Source organism: Heptranchias perlo, chromosome 27 (genome assembly GCF_035084215.1).
Source record: "Heptranchias perlo isolate sHepPer1 chromosome 27, sHepPer1.hap1, whole genome shotgun sequence".
Lineage (NCBI taxonomy): Eukaryota > Metazoa > Chordata > Chondrichthyes > Hexanchiformes > Hexanchidae > Heptranchias > Heptranchias perlo.
In genome coordinates, this window is record NC_090351.1 from 27,081,371 (window position 1) to 27,099,619 (window position 18,249).

Genomic DNA, 18,249 nt, shown 5'->3' on the forward strand with positions numbered 1-18,249 from the left:
GCTACCTAACGTCTACAAGAATGATTTTAATAAAATGATAATATTGAAAGGGAGTGGGAATAAAGAACCCAACATAAAGGATGTTCCAGTAGAGTTCCACACAGATACATTTGTCAGTGATGATCTCCAATGAAGAAAGCCCCAGTCACTCAGAAAATAAGAGACTTTATATTAAAAACAGCACAATAGACATCTCCCGCTGCTCACAGAAAGAGCTCTCTTCTGTGTTCTGATGAAAGGTAAAACTTACTGAACTTTTATAGCCCTTGTGGCTGCATTATCATGTTTATCCCTGTGTTGGACCATTAGAAAGAATATTTCTACATGAGCAATATTCTTCAAATCAGCCGAAGACCAGGCTTACCCCAATACTATGGTGTATAGAAGATATTCAGTGAATAACTGAAACACAGAATTTATTCGACCAGTCAGAAAGAACCAATAAGTCAAGGAAATAAAAACTTAAGCTATTAAAGTCTCTTCTTTACAAGTGAGAAGTCCGCAGTTTCCCACTGAATTTTTTTCATGTAGCTCAGCCTGGATTTTGCTGTCAGCAGGTGTTAAGAGATCATTGTCTGCAATAATCTGCATACTTGGATTTAGTGCATTCCCATTACTGGCAGATTAAAGTATTCACTGGCAGTGTTCTGATGGTGATTAAGCCAGAAATACAAACACTGCCAGTAAAAAGGTAAGAATTCTGGTTGCGTTATCACAAGTGAAATCTCTTTGTTGCAACTATCCTTTGAATTCTGCAACACGTGGCCAGAATCTTTCCATGCTGGGAAGATGCTTTTTTTCAGGGGGAGCAAAAAGATAAAAGGCCAAAGTCTAGTCTAGCCCCTGCTCACTTTTTCAGAACTAGAAAAAAAGGTTCCACACCTCCAAATACCCTATTCCACCCTTCAGCTATAGAACAGGAACAGGACAAATGTTTTAACTTTGCCAGCTAAGCAGTAAATTTGCTGCTCAGAATAAAATCTAGAACAACAAAAATTAATTATTTTTTAAAACTAAATTTCTATTTTTATTCAGCTAGAATGAGGACTATTGAGCTCCAGTAAGTGTGTTGTGCGGCTTCAGTTCCTTTTACCTAATTTACAGGGTTATGGGGAAAAAGCTGGGGCGTGGGACTAAATTGGACAGCTCTTTCAAAGTGCCGGCACAGGCATGATGGGCTGAATGGCCGCCTCCTGCTGTAAGATCCTACCTCCAGAGTTTTCCTTCCCTTCCTTGTGATCAGTTCCTAGACCCTTCCCTAAAAAATCCTAGCAGAAACCATTTATAAACAGTGAGCAAATACATCACTACCGAAAGCCTGGTTGGTTGTGCTGGAGGCGTATCAGAAGAATAATATTGTAGTGGTTTTTGGAAACCAATCATCTCAGCCCCAGGACATTGCTGCAGGAGTTCCTCAGGGCAGTGTCCTAGGCCCAACCATCCTCAGCTGCTTCATCAATGACCTTCCCTCCATCATAAGGTCAGAAATGGGGATGTTCACTGATGATTGCACAGTGTTCAGTTCCATTCGCACCCCCTTAGATAATGAAGCAGTCCGAGCCCGCATGCAGCAAGACATGGACAACATCCAGGCTTGGGCTGATAAGTGGCAAGTAACATTTGCACCAGACAAGTGCCAGGCAATGACCATCTCCAACAAGAGAGAGTCTAACCACCTCCCCTTGACATTAAACGAGTGACTCACCTCCTGACTCCCCAAAGCCTTTCCACCATCTACAAGGCACAAGTCAGGAGTGTGATGGAATACTCTCCACTAGCTTGGGTGAGTGCAGCTCCAGCAATACTCAAGAAGCTCGACACCATCCAGGACAAGGCAGCTGCTTGATTGGCACCCCATCCACCACCCTAAACATTCACTCCCTTCACCACTGGTGCACAGTGGCTCCAGTGTATACCATCCACAGGATGCACTGCAGCAACTCACCAAGGCTTCTGCGACAGCACCTCCCAAACCCACCACCTAGAAGGACAAGAGCAGCAGGCACATGGGAACAACACCACCTGCACGTTCCCCTCCAAGTCACACACCATCCCGACTTGGAAATATATCGCCGTTCCTTCATCGCCGCTGGGTCAAAATCCTGGAACTCCCTACCTAACAACACTGTGGGAGAACCTTCACCACACGGACTGCAGCGGTTCAAGAAGGCAGCTCACCGCCACCTTCTTGAGGGCAATTAGGGATGGGCAATAAATGCTGGCCTTGCCAGCGATGCCTACATCCCATGAACAAATTTTTTTTTAAAAGTCTCCCTTAACTTTTTGCACATCAGGACATTGGCGAAAGTGGATGAGCTATAAGTGATATTTTGCTCACGATACTAAGATTTCCCCCTTTTAAGATGCAGAAAAACATGGGTCAGCAGAGTGGCACTGGCTTTAGAGAACTGAGCCTAATTGTCATGGAATGGGAGGGCACAGCTTTGATGTCCCATTCTGCTCAGTTGCAGATCTGGGCTGTGCCAAGCTAGGGAATGCTGAATGGGAGCAGTGGGCCTCTCAACAGGGGGAATGGAAAATTGGACAGTTCAGTCCAATTTACAGCAGCTGGTCAGAGAGAGTATCTGTGGAGGCTGTCCATGTACTTTGTTGACTGCGACGGTGTCTGTTCAGGGGGTCAGACAAACTTAACCATGAAAATAAAATTACAAAGAAAAACATTAAGAGCATTGGATAGGAGACAAGTAAGGCTTCACAAAATGTATTTTCCAACTATCCATTAACATGGCTTATGAATATTTGCACAATAACAAATAACTATAGGTGCTGTCTAGCATTAAGGTTTTGTTGTTTCTTCAGTGATAACAAATAAAGTGAGAATTTGCTGACAGCTGAGAGAAGCAGTGTGTGGTATGATGGACTGCTGACATTCCTGCTGCGTTCAGCAGCAATTTACTCCTAGCTCAAAAGAACTCTGCATAAATTCAGCGTTGGTATTGTTAAACCATTAGCAATGTCATCTGAGGGGTATATTTTAAATAGCACAAATGAACCTGTGGAGATTTTTTCTGGCTTATTTGACTGAACGTTGTAGCTCATTAAAGTAATCTGTCAGAATGATGTACTGCTCTGAGTTACTGAGCAGCAGATACATGTCAGGCCTGACTCAAACTTCATCTTATCCTATATCTTCCTAAAATTGTCACTCACTTGAAGAAAAAGACTCAAGTATTGCACTGAATAAGGAGGAGCAGTTTAAAAAAAGTATAAAAGTTTTAATACTGTGGCTTTGATCAGCAGCATTATCCATTTTAATGAATTGATAGGGTTTCAAAAGTTTGGTTCCCTTGCTAAAATTTTAAGTTACACTGAGACTTTATTTTCCTTTTCTCCTCTTCTGTTTTCCCCCTTTCAGGAAATAATTTTAAGACAGTAAGGGCTCAATTTTACAATGGTGGCGGGTTGGCAGCAGGAGGAGAAAGGTGCGCGTGGCAAACCTGCATGAACAAAACTTACCGTTTCCGACGCAATCGCATGTTGATTGATGATTAACGTGCTCTCCGGGTTTCATGCCCGGCAGCCAGCTTGATTGACAGGCTGGCTGCCGTCAGGAGCTGCAACGGGAGATTGGGGACGGAGAAAGAGAGTGAGCGAAACGTCATCCAGCGCTGGAACGGAAGACCCCGGGGGTGGCGGGGGGGGTGGTAGAATGGAAGATCTGGCGCTGGAAGTTATGGGGAGAGAGGGGAAGATCAGGGTGGGGGGTGAAGAGGGGGACATCGAGGGAAGATCGGGGGGGTGAAGAAGGGGACATCAGAGCGGGAGACATCGGACATTGGAGCAGCGTGCAAAGGTAGGTTCGTTTAGTGTTTTCACTTCCTTCCATGGTTTTTTATTTAATTTATTTTGTTCCTTGTTCCCTGATCCGGCCCTTCACGCCCAGATAAGTTTTTTTTTAAAAAATCTTTCTAACTACTTAATCTGTCACAGGTAAAGTGCCTTAAGTACCTCAATGAGGTACATCTGGCTCTTTAATTGTCATTAATTGCCGGCGGGACTTCCGTTTTCGGGTTGCCCGCACGCACACAGGTGGGTCCCTGGGAAACTCGGAAGTCGGCGGATTGGAGCCGGCTTCCGAACTCGAACGGGATTTCCCCGATTTTCGGAGCCCCCCACCCCCAACGCACATGCGATTACCTCCTAAAATCACCCCCTAAGTTCGAATTACTTAAACTATGAAATTAGAATTAACCTAGCTGTTTCTCTGCAGTGTATAGTACATTGCATTACTGCTGAGTGGTAACTTACAGTTTGCAGCTGTGATTTGCCCACACACAGATTTGCTGATCTTGGCCAAGCTGTTAGTAAGTTGTACTGATCAGAGGCTAACCTTGTTCCCTCGGAGGATCATACAATATATTTCCCCTGGCCTAACTTATCTTGAAGTAGTATTCTGGGTTTACCTTATCTATACCGTGTAATATTTTATATACCTTCCATAGAGCATCATTATTTTGAAAATTGCACACAGCTCTTTTCCTTTCCTTAGCGAAAAAAAATTGCTAGCGTGCTTCTTTCACACTAGGATACAGGCTTTCTTCGAATGTGGAGAAGATTTTGTTGAAGCATTTTCCAAAGTGGGTTCCCGATATCCATGGAACAATCTGCCTGGATGATTTTGTGTGTGTGTGAGAGATATTATTAGATCCAGATAGATAGATACCTAATGAACTGATCAAAGTGAATATTTTGTTTTTGGTGATGTTACACTGAAGAGTTATTTTTAAAAAATGCTTGGGAAAAAATGTCATTGTGGTGAATGATAGCCAAAGCAGAAATGTTAATAGGAAAAATTATGTCTAATATAGTAAGTTAATCTGTTAAATGTGATCCCATTAATTATTTTAGTAGAAGGAACACAGCAATTTTGCAAAATCTGATATTTCAACCCTGAAATGTCCCATTCTTTGGAACGAGCTCCCAATTTCCACGTTTGGGAATAAACTTTGTGACACTGGGCTCCTCTTTGTACTGTGTCTAGTGCACATTTAGATCAGATGTTTGGTTACAGTATTAACATAGCTCTCTGGTAGCTGAAATGTGAAACTCTTGAGGGCATTCAAACAGCACTTAATTCTTCTCAGGCTGCATCTCTATCTCCATAATATTGAACAGTTATTAATTATTCCACAGAATATCTCTACATTCGAAGCCAGGGCATCAGGGATAAAAGTTTGATAGATTTTGGCACCTAGAAGAGCTTTTAAAATTTGAGATTATAAGCAGCCTTCAATTTTGGAATGCTGGATTTTTGATTGACCGATATTTCAGAATTGCTCCAGAGAGTATGGCCTAAAAATTGGTTCACTGTTTAGAGTGCGAGCCTAGCCATAATTATGAGCTGGTGCGCCGAAACTGAAGAGCCAGAGAACGATACAAAATTGGTCCTCTTGCATCATCAGGACATGACAGATGCGCTGGGGATGCCAGTCACACCCCAAGAAGCAGTCACGAAGAAGATGAAAATCGGCCAGCACTGGGAACGCCGGCACTGGAACTACCATGAGTCAGATCAGGAGGGCGGCCCACAATTTTAATATGGAGCCAGGAGAAGAACTTCTTCTGGTTCCATATTCAGGTAAATATGTTTTATTTAAGCTGACGTTTTTGGTGACAGTCTCCAACGGCCCCTTTAAACACCACTGGTTTGACTGCTATTCGCCTGAGAAAACGGACTGGCGCATGCTGTGGTCAGTCGCAATCCAGTATCTGAAAGGGACCGGAACTAGGCAATGGGCCCAACGCCCGTTTCAAGCAGGTGCCCTGGATGACTACAGGGCGCTCTAATCAATACGTCATGCAGCGAATGAGCGCGTGCACGCCGCACACCATATTTGACACTTCAGCGCCTGTTTTTCGCCTGAATCCAATTTTGAGGCCGATGCTTTTTTGCCAGCCGTGCGTAATTCAAGTTGGGGAAAGTTGTGTGGGAGGGTGAATCCCACTGTTCAGGAACATTGTATAACAAACATTGTGTGACATTGATGAGATCTAAACAAAGTAAACTACGAAGGTATGAGGCTCAAGTTGGCTGTGGCTGATTGGGGAACTACATTAAAAGATATAATGGTAGACAGGCAATGGCTAGCATTTAAAGAATTAATACATAATTTGCAACAAATATATATTCCTTTTCAGGCAAAAAAAAACAGGAAAGTGGTCCAACCGTGGCTAACGAGAAATTAATGATAGTATTAAATCAAAGGAAGAGGCATATAAAGTTGCCAGAAAAAGCAGTAAGCCTGAGGATTGGGAGCATTTTAGAATTCAGCAAAGGAGGACCAAGAAATTGATAAAGAAAGGGAAAATAGAATATTAGAGTAAACTAGCAAGAAACATAAAAACGGACTGTAAAAGCTTCTGTAGGTATGTAAAAAAGAAAAGACTGGCAAATGCAAATGTGGGTCCCTTACAGACGGGAGAATTAATAATGGGGAATAATGAGATGGCAGAGTAATTAAACAAATACTTTGTATTTGTCTCCATGGAAGAAGAAACAAAAAACCTCCCAGAAATATTAGAAACCAAGAGTCTGACGAGAATGAGGAACTGAAAGAAATTAGTATGAGTAAAAAAAAAACTAGAGAAATTAATGGGACTGAAAGTCGATAAATCCCAAGGACCCGATGATCGACATTCCAGGGTTTTGAAAGAGGTGGCTATAAGAGATAGTGGATGCATTGGTTGTCATCTTCCAAAAGTCTATAGATTCTGGAACGGTTCCTGCAGATTGGAGGGTAGCAAATGTAACCCCACTATTTAAGATAGGAGAGAGAAAACAGGGAACTTACAGACATCAGTAGTAGGGAAAATGCTAGAATCTATTATAAAGGATGTGATAACAGGACATTTAGAAAATAATAATAGTATTTGGCAGAGTCAGCATGGATTTATGAAAAGGAAATCATGTTTGACAAAACTATTGGAGTTCTTTGAGGATGTAACTAGTAGAATAGATAAGGGGGAACCAGTGGATGTGGTGTATTTGGATTTTCAGAAAGCTTTCGATAAAGTCCCACACAGGAGGTTGGTGAACAAAGTTAGAGCACATGGAATTGGGGGTAATATACTGGCATGGATTGAGAATTGGTTAACAGACAGAAAACAGAGAGTAGGGATAAACGGGTCTTTTTCAGGTTGGCAGACTGGGACTAGTGGGGTACCGCAGGGATCGGTGCTTGGACCCCAGCAATTCACAATCTATATCAATGATTTGGATGAAGGGACCAAATGTAATATTTCCAAGTTTGCGAATGACATAACTAGGTGGGAATGTGAGTTGTGAGGAGGATGCAAAGAGGCTTCAAGGGGATATAGATAGGCTAAGTGAGTGGGCAAGAACATGGCAGATGGAATATAATGTGGAAAATGTGAAGTTATCCATTTTGGTAGGAAAAACAGAAATGCAGAGTTTTTTTTAAACGGGGAGAGATTGGGAAATGTTCATGTTCAAAGGGACCTGGGTGTCCTTGTACATGAGTCACTGAAAGCGAACTTGCAGGTGCAGCAAGCAATTAGGAAGGCAAATGGTATGTTGGCCTTTATTACAAGAAGATTTGAGTACAGGAGTAAAGCTGTCTTACTGCAATTATATAGAGCCTTGGTGAGACTGCACCTGGATTATTGTCTCCTTACCTTAGAAAGGATATACTTGCCATAAAGGGAGTGCAACGAATGTTCACCAGACTGATGCTTGGGATGGAGGGATTGTCATATGAGGAGAGGTTGAGTAGACTAGGCCTGTATTCACTAGAATTTAGAAGAATGCGAGGTGAATTGAAACATACAAAATTCTTACAGGGCTCGACAGGGTAGATGCAAGGAGGATGTTTCCCCTGGCTGGGGAGTCTAGAACCAAGGATCACAGTCTCAGAATAAGGGGTAGGCCATTTAGGATTGAGATGAAGAGAAATTTCCTCACTCAGGGTGGTGAATCTTTGGAATTCTATACCCCAGAGGGCTGTGGAAGCTCAGTCATTGAGTACATTCAAAACAGAGATCGATAGATTTCTAGATATTAAAGGCATCAAGGGATATATGGGGCATGGTGCAGGAAAATGGTATTGAGGTAGAAGATCAGCCATGATCTTGTTGAATGGCAGAGCAGGCTCGAGGGGCTGGATAGCCTACTCCTACTCCTATTTCTTCTTTCTGTATCCTGAACTATATGACATAGATGTGAAGAGGGGAGGAGGAAAATTGCATGACAACAAACTGGAAAGGCAACATATAAACAGCTAACTTTTACACACCGGTAAATTCAATTATGTCTTAACTTTCAATTTTTTATGTGTCAACACAATATTTCAAGCACAATATCACTTGCTTTAATAACTGTGGATTCTGTAACTTCTGAAGATTCTCATGAAGGAAGATTAGCTGAGAGTGCTGAAAGCTTGTGTAATCTCGATCTTTGAGGTTGGTCTAAAAAAAGATATCATTTTAATGCTAAATGTTAACTCATTTATTTTAAACGGGTTAACAGTTGCCTTAAAATAATGCCAATTAGAAAATCTCAACCGTTGTATGTTGGACATGGAGTAGTTTTCTGATACACCATGAATTTGAAGGAGACTGAAAAGGAATGGTTTACTGGAAGTTAATATCATTCGAGATTCAAGGAGAAGTCAGGCATGATCCTAATTAAGAGAGAACTTGAATAAATTTCAACACCTTACTTACAAATGCAATCATCTCCCGGGTGTTGTGACCCATGGGCTGCAGTGTGAGTGAATTCCAGCTTGTAGCAGTACACTTGGAAAGTGCCATTTGTTCCATTCCCCAGAGCACGTTCTTCATACATTCAGTATTTTCTAATCCCAGATCTTTTGGCCTTTCTCCTTTCAGCCTGCAGTTAAATGTGCTGCTCCTTTTCTAAGAGACTGGCTGACTTTGCAGAGAACAGTTTGCTAATAAAAGGATCCAACTAATTTTATGAAAATTTGAACCACATCAATTAGAAACCAAATAATGCACGACTAATCAGACAGTAGTGCAAAATTTTGATACTCACTAGATAATTGAGCTAATTCTTAGCAGTGACAACAATGTACCTGGAAGAATAATAAGTCAAAAATGAGCAAATTAGAAGAGCAAAGAAAGTCATAATGTGCTAAAACATCTGAAATTAGGTCAAGTAGAATGCAGTAAAGGAATACAGCATCAAGGAACTATCCAAAGGAGGGAACTCCGCTAAAATAAAGTTTAATTTGATAAATAAAATTCACTTGGATTGAAATTGCACTGTGCAATATTATGAAATTCCTCAGTTGTTTTGATAAAGGTGTTAACCCATTTAGAATAACTTAATTCCTCCAAGGAATGTCATCCAAATGTGCTAACTGTAATATTGCACAGTGCAATTTCATCTGAAGACTTTTTATTTGTTCTCTGAATGTGGGTGATGCTGGCAAGGCCACATTTACTGCTGAGACTTCATTGCCCTGACAAGATGGCAACGGGCCATCTTGAACTGCTGCAGTCCTTGTAGTGATGGTACTCCTATGATGGTAGGTAAAGAATTCCAGGATATAGACCCAGCACCGATGATCGAACGGCAATTTACGTCCATGTCAGGATGATGTGTGACTTGGAAGGGAACTTGGAGGTGATGGTGTTCCCACGACATTGCTGCTCTTGTCCTTCTTGGAGATGGAGGTTGCAGAAGAGGGAGGCGCTGTCAAAGTTACCTTGGTGTGTTACTGCAGTGCATTCTATTGATAGTAAATACTGTAGCCGCAATGCACTGGTGATGGAGGGGGAGAATATTAAATCCAGTGGCAGGGGCACTGACCAAGTAAACTGCACCGTCTCTTGTAACTTCAGTGAGGAATTTTGTTGATTATTGTATTTTTTTCTTTTTTTTTGCTGATTTTTCCGCTTTGTCTCTAGAAGGGTTGGACTCACTACTGGTGATTGGTTGTACATGGTGGGCACCTGCTGGTACTTTTGGCCAACGAGCCTTCCTTCATTTGTGAGCATAAATAGTGTGTGTTGACAGCTTATTTAACCAGTGGGGAGGAGGGGGTACAGGGAGCAGAAGCGCTTCAGCTGAGCCCAGCCTTGTCCTCACTGGATGCCCACACACTCAGTTTCAGCTAGGGTTGTTGGATAGTGATCAAGAGCAGGGACCTTATCCAATTTTCTGTTCTTTAACCCCAGGACATGGAAGCCAAATGAAGCCCCTGGCAGTGGCCTGACTAAGATCAGCTAGCTGGGCACAGACCAGTGATCGAACTTGGCACTTTTCTTGTCTGTGTCGCTCAGCTGTTCACTGGATAAACTTGATTTTGCAATTTTCAGTAGAAATTTACCATCACAGGTTTTTCTTTTGCCAGCCAGAAATGTACAAGAAGAATTTGCAACAGGAAGTTTCTGTTCCCTGGATGTGTTGGTAATCAAAATATCTCTGTGTACAATTACAACGTTGAACAAAAGAAGGCGACATGACTGCAGGGTTGTCTCAAAACAAATATTGCAAACTAGGTGGCCTGTGCAATTTGAGGCAAACAAGAAAAAATATGCCCATTTTGAAAACTTTCTCCGCTTTCCCACAATCTTAATTCAACTTGTATATCTCCTTAATGCCTTCCTCCCTTATTCGTAATACTTAATTACGGCATCTGAGTGAATTGAGGTTTCCATTAATAATGGTTTCTTTTGTTTTGCTATTGGAAGAAAGCTTCCCCCCCCCAGCTCCTTCCCCACAACAAATGCAGCTTTTTTTTTAGCTTTCCAATTACTGAAATGCTCTGTATAATCCTGAGGGCTAACTGTCGGCATTTTTAATTCACTGATCTCTGGTCTCTCAGTTGTAATTTTTTTGTGTGTGTGTGCGTTATTGTTGCTTGGCAACTGTTAGTTCTACAATGCGGATAAGCAGAATGCTGGCTTTGCGGCAAATTAAAGCACAATAGGTTATCTATGTGCTATTTATCACAGCACTGTCAGGACTGTTTGATTCTTCAGTAAAGCTTTCCAATGGAACTTGTCTGTAAATGCACCCTCAGCAAATACCTGTAGGCAGTTTCCTTTCCCTGCATTTCTGTGTGCCTATCTTAGTGTTCAATGTAATTTAAAAAAAGACACTAACACAATCAGCCAACCCATTGAATGCCCTAAAAATGTTGACAGAGTAAATAAATAACACTTGTATTGATTGCCCTGAATTTATTTATTTATTTGCCTTTTTCAGGTAACTCCAATGTCTGGTCCACAGGAAGGGGGGACACAGGTAACCATCCGTGGAGTGAATCTGGGCCTGGATTTCCTGGACATTGCTAATAGCGTACGTGTGGCGGGAGTGCAGTGTATCCCATTGTTAGATGGGTATATAATTGCTGAACAGTAAGTTCTGTCTACAATTTGGAGAAAACTAGTTTTATAATCAAGCTTTCTTCCTGTCTGACTTAACTCTTTTTAGTGTCATAATCTTCCTAGTTTAATTATCCAGTGGTTCAGCCTGGCAGTTTCTTTTGTTGACCATTAGAGGAATTTACAATGTAGACTCAGAAGCCATATTAGAGAGTTTTACCCTTGTGATCTGCCAGAAAATGAGATTAAATAATTAATTTAAAATACTTGCATTTTAAGTTTTACTTTGAAAACTAACCTGCAAATAGCATTCCACACACTGTGATTATTGCAGTCAACACGCCTGTTCCTGTTGCACTTCAGAACTGAGGTGAGTATTGACTGAAAAAATGTTTATTCTTAACAGTTTACTGCTGCCCTAATGGCCACTCCTCATAGTTTTTATTTCATCTGGTGTTAGCATAGACGCAAGAGCTTCAGTTGTTATTGAGCCACAAGCAAGGACTCGGGTGGGAGCATGTTGCTATGGCACTTCTCTGTGCCTCTATTCAATTAAACTGATCTGAAACATAGGTGTGGGGTATTTTCACCAGTGGGAGGGAGCAACTCCAAATGTGCAGCACTGTTTTTCTGTGTGGCAAAGGTGTCAAGTCCAAACTGGTACCTGGCTAGTATTTACCAGTTGAGTATGGTATTTGTAAAGTGGATAATTGCAGATGTTTTCAAGAATTACAGCTGTCTGTTTACTTTGCTGACTTTTAAACACTGTGAATATGGATTTCCTTGGCACCTTTCAATTGTACAAATGATGTCACATATATTTGTCACATCATACAAGATTGACGTGCCAATTAATATAAGTCATTGTCCATGTGGTCTCCTGGACTAGTTTCGATTACTAGAGGGATCGAAGAGGAATTTTCCAAAAAATGTTTTCTAAGTTGGGCTTGGATTTTTTTTCTCACGATTATGTTGTGCCTGGGGGTTGGGAGGGTCTTGTTCGTAATGAATAAGGCATCACAATTGTATGAGTCAGGCTAGATGGTCTTTTCCTGTCCCTACATTTTCATATTACCTCTGTAAAAGTGCTTTACTATAACTTTTTGCACAATATGATAAAGCAGAATTCAAAAAATAATGGGACCCAAGAACTTCTTAATTCACAATATTCCTTCAGAAGAGGTTTGCACTCAACATTCATATTGACAGCTATTTGCAATGCCTACCTATCAGTAAATAATCTTTTTAAATTACTTTCATTTTTAGTATAGAGGAGTGGTGGAAGTTTTTTTTAAAATCACTGCAATGCATATTTAACCATTTCTAAACATTTAAGTATCTATTGAGGGAGCTTTTTTTGTTAAATGGTGCCTGGCCTCTTAATTCTACAGCATGAGTGAAGGAAAAGTACCAAATTTTTGGTTTGTGCTTCCCACAGGAGGAGAGGGAATCCTGAAGGGCGAATTGCTCTAATCCGTTCTCTCTACCACCTTGTGGCCAGTTACCGATTGTAGACGCCCAGGAATATATCACTTCCTCACCCTCTCAGCCAAGGAATGTTATCCTGGAATAGAGGGAAGCTAAAAGAGGAGAGCAAGTTACTAAATGGTGATAACATTAAATTGTTTTTAGTATCTTGTGGGAAAAAAACATTAATTACAAAGCAAATCTGGTTATGTCAGTATTATACACCATGGGGTAGATTTTCATATTCACCACCTGGACAGTAATCCAGAGGAGTGAATCACCCACCCTTTATAGAAGCCACCCAATTTTCATTCCATAATGAAATATGGGCCAGATAACCGCCCAGGTGATGAAGATGAAAATCTGCCTGCGTGTCTGTTCTGTGTTTAAGCTGCAAGGTTGCATTCTGACCTTATCAGAAGACATTCAGACATTTCCGATTTCACCGTACGATTAGCTGATTTGGAAATGGGACAGTGCATTCTTATTGACTATTGTCATTAGCGCTGGGGACTTGTATGTCTGCGCCTGTAGGTTTCTGGAATTTGATTTAGTGGTACGTTTACATTTCTTCAAATCTGTGAGCCACTGCTGTGGAGCCTGAGGCTTAGCTGCAGCATTACTGAACCTGCTCATACCAAATCAATGGCAATTGCATTGTACAGCGCAGTAAATAAGTCTGCAGCCACATGTGAGAATTTTAAATTAAGCACTGAAATAAGGTTCTATAGTTCAAAGACTATCATTGTGTTTTTTTGCATATCTATCCTGTAATGCTCAGATTTAGAGAATTCAACTCTGTTCTGCAAATTTCTTAACAAAATTTCCTCAACAAAAAATTCGGCATTTGATCTTATGCCATGTAGTTTCTCATTATTCCCATATGCAATTGTTGTACGTCTAAAACTCCAATAACTGGCACTTTTTTTCTAGTATCCTGATTTATTGTAAATTAGAACTGTGTAAATTATAATCATGATTGGTCTATTGAAAGACTACATTAAAGCCTTTAACACATGGATTACATTTCTAGTAATAATTTTGAGATTGATTATATTCAAGAATGTCATATGATTGTGACATTTAGCAAAAGATATTCTAACTGCTGCATTCTATCATACTATCATTCTATCTACCTACTACAGACCGGTGAGCCTGACATCTGTAGTGGGTAAGTTGTTAGAGGGTATTCTGAGAGACAGGATCTACGGGCATTTGGAGAGGCAGGGACTGATTAGGAACAGTCAGCATGGTTTTGTGAGAGGAAAATCATGTCTCACGAATTTGATTTGAGTTTTTTGAAGGGGTAACCAAGAAGATAGATGAGGGCTGTGCAGTAGACGTGGTCTACATGGACTTTAGCAAAGCCTTTGACAAGGTACCGCATGGTAGGTTGTTACATAAGGTTAAATCTCACGGGATCCAAGGTGAGGTAGCCAATTGGATACAACATTGGCTTGACGACAGAAGACAGAGGGTGGGTGTAGAGGGTTGTTTTTCAAATTGGAGGCCTGTGACCAGCGGTGTGCCTCAGGGATCGGTGCTGGGTCCGCTGTTATTTGTTATTTATATTAATGATTTGGATGAGAATTTAGGAGGCATGGTTAGTAAGTTTGCAGATGACACCAAGATTGGTGGCATCGTGGACAGTGAAGAAGGTTATCTCGGATTGCAACGGGATCTTGATAAATTGGGCCAGTGGGCCGATGAATGGCAGATGGAGTTTAATTTAGATAAATGTGAGGTGATGCATTTTGGGAGATCGAATCGGGCCAGGACCTACTCCGTTAATGGCAGGGCGTTGGGGAGAGTTATAGAACAAAGAGATCTAGGAGTACAGGTTCATAGCTCCTTGAAAGTGGAGTCACAGGTGGATAGGGTGGTGAAGAAGGCATTCAGCTTGCTTGGTTTCATTGGTCAGAACATTGAATACAGGAGTTGGGATGTCTTGTTGAAGTTGTACAAGACATTAGTTAGGCCACATTTGGAATACTGTGTACAGTTCTGGTCACCCTATTATAGAAAGGATATTATTAAACTAGAAAGAGTGCAGAAAAGATTTACTAGGATGCTGCCGGGACTTGATGGTTTGACTTATAGGGAGAGGTTGGATAGACTGGGACTTTTTTCCCTGGAGAGTCGGAGGTTGAGGGGTGATCTTATACAAGTCTATAAAATAATGAGGGGCATAGATAAGGTAGATAGTCAAAATCTTTTCCCAAAGGTAGGGGAGTCTATAACGAGGGGACATGGATTTAAGGTGAGAGGGGAGAGATACAAAAGGGTCCAGAGGGGCAATTTTTTCACTCAAAGGGTGGTGAGTGTCTGGAACGAGCTGCCAGAGGCAGTAGTAGAGGCAGGTACAATTTTGTCTTTTAAAAAGCATTTGGACAGTTACATGGGTAAGGTGGGTATAGAGGGATATGGGCCAAGTGCAGGCAATTGGGACTAGCTTAGTGGTATAAACTGGGCGACATGGACATGTGGGGCCGAAGGGCCTGTTTCCATGTTGTAAACTTCTATGATTCTATGATTCTATGATTCTATGATACTTGTATCTTTTCCATCCTGATCTCCAACCATATCCTTGGACTTGATCTGTGTTATGAACAGCCAGGTTCTCCAATAATGCTCTGACTTCAGAATCCAGTTGTACAGTTGCACATACCTCATGCTGAAATCAAATCCAGATCAGGGCAGCAGTTGAGGAACCGTTAAGTAATTTGGGTAAGATGAGAAGATGTTGGTTCATGCCAGGTTTTTCCAAAACTATTCTAAACTGGAAAATGAACACATCTGCTGTGAATTTAAGAAAAAAATAAACAAAAAAGATTTTATTGATTTTCGATCTTTTAGGATGATCTAATTGACATTGTGTGGGGTCCACTGTTTATCTGATTACCTAGTTCCTTGACATCACGAAAGAAGAGAATATATTAATAAAACTCTATTATATTTGCAATCAGTTTTATCCCATTGGTGCTGGTATGCAGGATAGTATTTTTTACTTAATAACTTTGGTAAATCTTCCAATTACTGCTTTGAATCATCTAGCTCTATCCAGGAATGAAGTAGAAAGAATATTGATTCTACCGCTTAATGTGTATGTATTTTATTAGTTGTGTTCAGTATTCTAAGTAATAATGACCAAAATTGAATCATTTTAATTATATGTTAATGTTTGTCAGCTATTGCAATGTGACTCTAAAGCTTTCAAACCCAACGCTTCCAAAAAAGTTTTATAATGTGTGTGGGACACAGGGCTGTGACCTCAATACCACTGGTACTGTTTAAGGTGGCGGAGGGACTAGCTAACTGTAGAAGCATTTAATATGGGATTAGTTGTTGCTAACTTAATCTAGGAAATTGCATTGTTTTAAATGAATGTATTTTATGAATCCAGTCTTAGATTCAGGTCAGTAATTTGTGTATTTATATAAAATCTGGGCAAGAAAGTTGAATTCCCAATTCGGAGAACTGAGTTCACTCCCTGATGATTGATTGAGGTTATCCACTGAATGGTTGAGTTATGCAGACCAGGAAGGGCCCAGATCATCTTTAGTGAGTTCGCTGATCTTAGCCAGTGCAGCAATAGAAATGCCACAATTGTAGACAGCAGGTGAGGACAAGATTGGATTTGGCCTTGACCGAATAGACTCACTATCAATGCTTGCACTTAATAAAGACCATTTAGCCAATCCACCAGCATCCATGAAACTGTAATCCACTTGAAATCAAAGCCATCGGGAGGAGGGAAAATTTTCAATTAAAAAGAGAAGAGTTCCCCTGTGGACTGCTGTACTCTCCTGTTGAGTAGGATGGTGCAGATATAAAAGATTACATTGTAGAGAGAGAGAGAACAAAATATATAGCTTTACACTCAATTTTCTTGTTCTGTTGCAACAAATGCTGTCTGGGCTTTTGAGTGTTACATAAATATTAATAAAATATCTAACAGACACCAAAAAGTGCCTAAAATAGAGAATTGCACTTAAGGATTTAAAAAACAGGGAGCCTGATTTTGTAGGAGTAACTCCATCAAGAAAAGATAATTTCTATATGAGGTAAGTGATTTGTTTTCATGTTTAGAGTAGTTTCCTGCTGTGAATATGTCAGTTGGGGACTGAAATGAATCTCAGTGAATGTTAACCAAATGAACATTTGTATTTATGAAAAGCAGTGATTAACTCTTTGAATTCTAATACGATTTCAAGATCAATATAAACACTATGGGGGTTAAAATGGTCAACTCACAAAAATGGGCGCTGGGATCGGGGTGCGCGATTAACCCGCGCCCATTGGTTGAGATGCAAGCATCACATAACATTCGTGCTGCCTGGTGATCTACATAATTGCTGCGTGCAGCCAGCGCTACCTGTGCTGTTGATTGGCTGCAGGCACCAGCAGGGGGGCCCCCGATACCGGGAGTGGCTAGCACTACTTAAAGGCAGCCTGCACCTCTTCGAGGGGAGGTGCACCGTGGCTGCAGGAAGAGCTGGAGTTCGTTTGTCAACTAACTCTGTGCTACAGGAAAGTGAAGAATGGCTGCGCCTGTTAGAGAGCATGCACCAAGGTTCTCGGACGATGCACTGAAGGCCTTGGCACAAGAGGCGGACGCACTGAGAGGCATCCTTTATCTGCAGCAGGGGGGCAGGAGGCCCTCCAGAAACATACTGAAGAAGCAGTGGGAGGAAGTCGCGCACAAAGTAAATGCCAGGAGCATCACACCACGCACATGGGAAGAAGTTTAATGATTTGACACGAGTGATCAAGGTGAGTGACTTCAACTGTCAAGTGGCATATCCTACCAACCGCACCACTAGCCTCACCCACTGCTCCACGCCCTACACCCCCCCGTCACCCACCGACCAACAAACTCTTTCCATCAGTACGCAACTCTTCAAATCAGAAGCTGCATCTCGCCCTCATACATTACCACCAATGCAAGCCGCACACCCACAACTCACAGGTCACACACACTGGCATCTATTCAACCATGACAGCCACATCACGCAAACGTTCACTGATACACTTCCCTCGTTCTTGCAGGAGAAGGTGGCGCATAACAGCAGGCAGCAGGAAAAATCTGGAGGAGGACAGGCCTTCCTACACGTCCTCGCCCCCATGGAGGAGACAGTGCTGTCGATCATTGGACAGGCTGTCATTGTGACCGTGGCCACTGGCGGTGCTGGAGGTATCAATGATGAGGGTCTCTGCATACCTAATCCTCCTTCTCATTTCCTACTTGTCCCTCATTCCACGATCTTTTCTGACTCACGTGCTGCAAATGGTGTCAGCACGCATGTCTTACTTTCTCCTCTCCCCACACCATAACTCAACCCGTTGTCCCTTTGTCATTTCAGATACTCAAGAACTGGAACCGGCACCGTCAGAGGAGGCAGAGGAAGAAGACAGTGATGATGCAAACACACCGTCACTCGACCTTAC

The 18,249-nt window shown here is 41.6% G+C and overlaps 1 protein-coding gene across 2 annotated transcripts in view; it reads left to right on the forward strand.

Annotated features, from left to right (window-relative positions):
* LOC137344479 (plexin-A2-like) overlaps positions 1-18,249 on the forward strand; it is a 394,264-nt gene that overhangs the window by 273,638 nt on the left and 102,377 nt on the right. For both annotated transcript variants that reach the window (XM_068007472.1, XM_068007473.1), the window contains exon 14: positions 11,216-11,367. In XM_068007472.1, the coding sequence (XP_067863573.1) occupies positions 11,216-11,367 (152 nt within the window). The remainder of the gene's footprint in view (positions 1-11,215; positions 11,368-18,249) is intronic.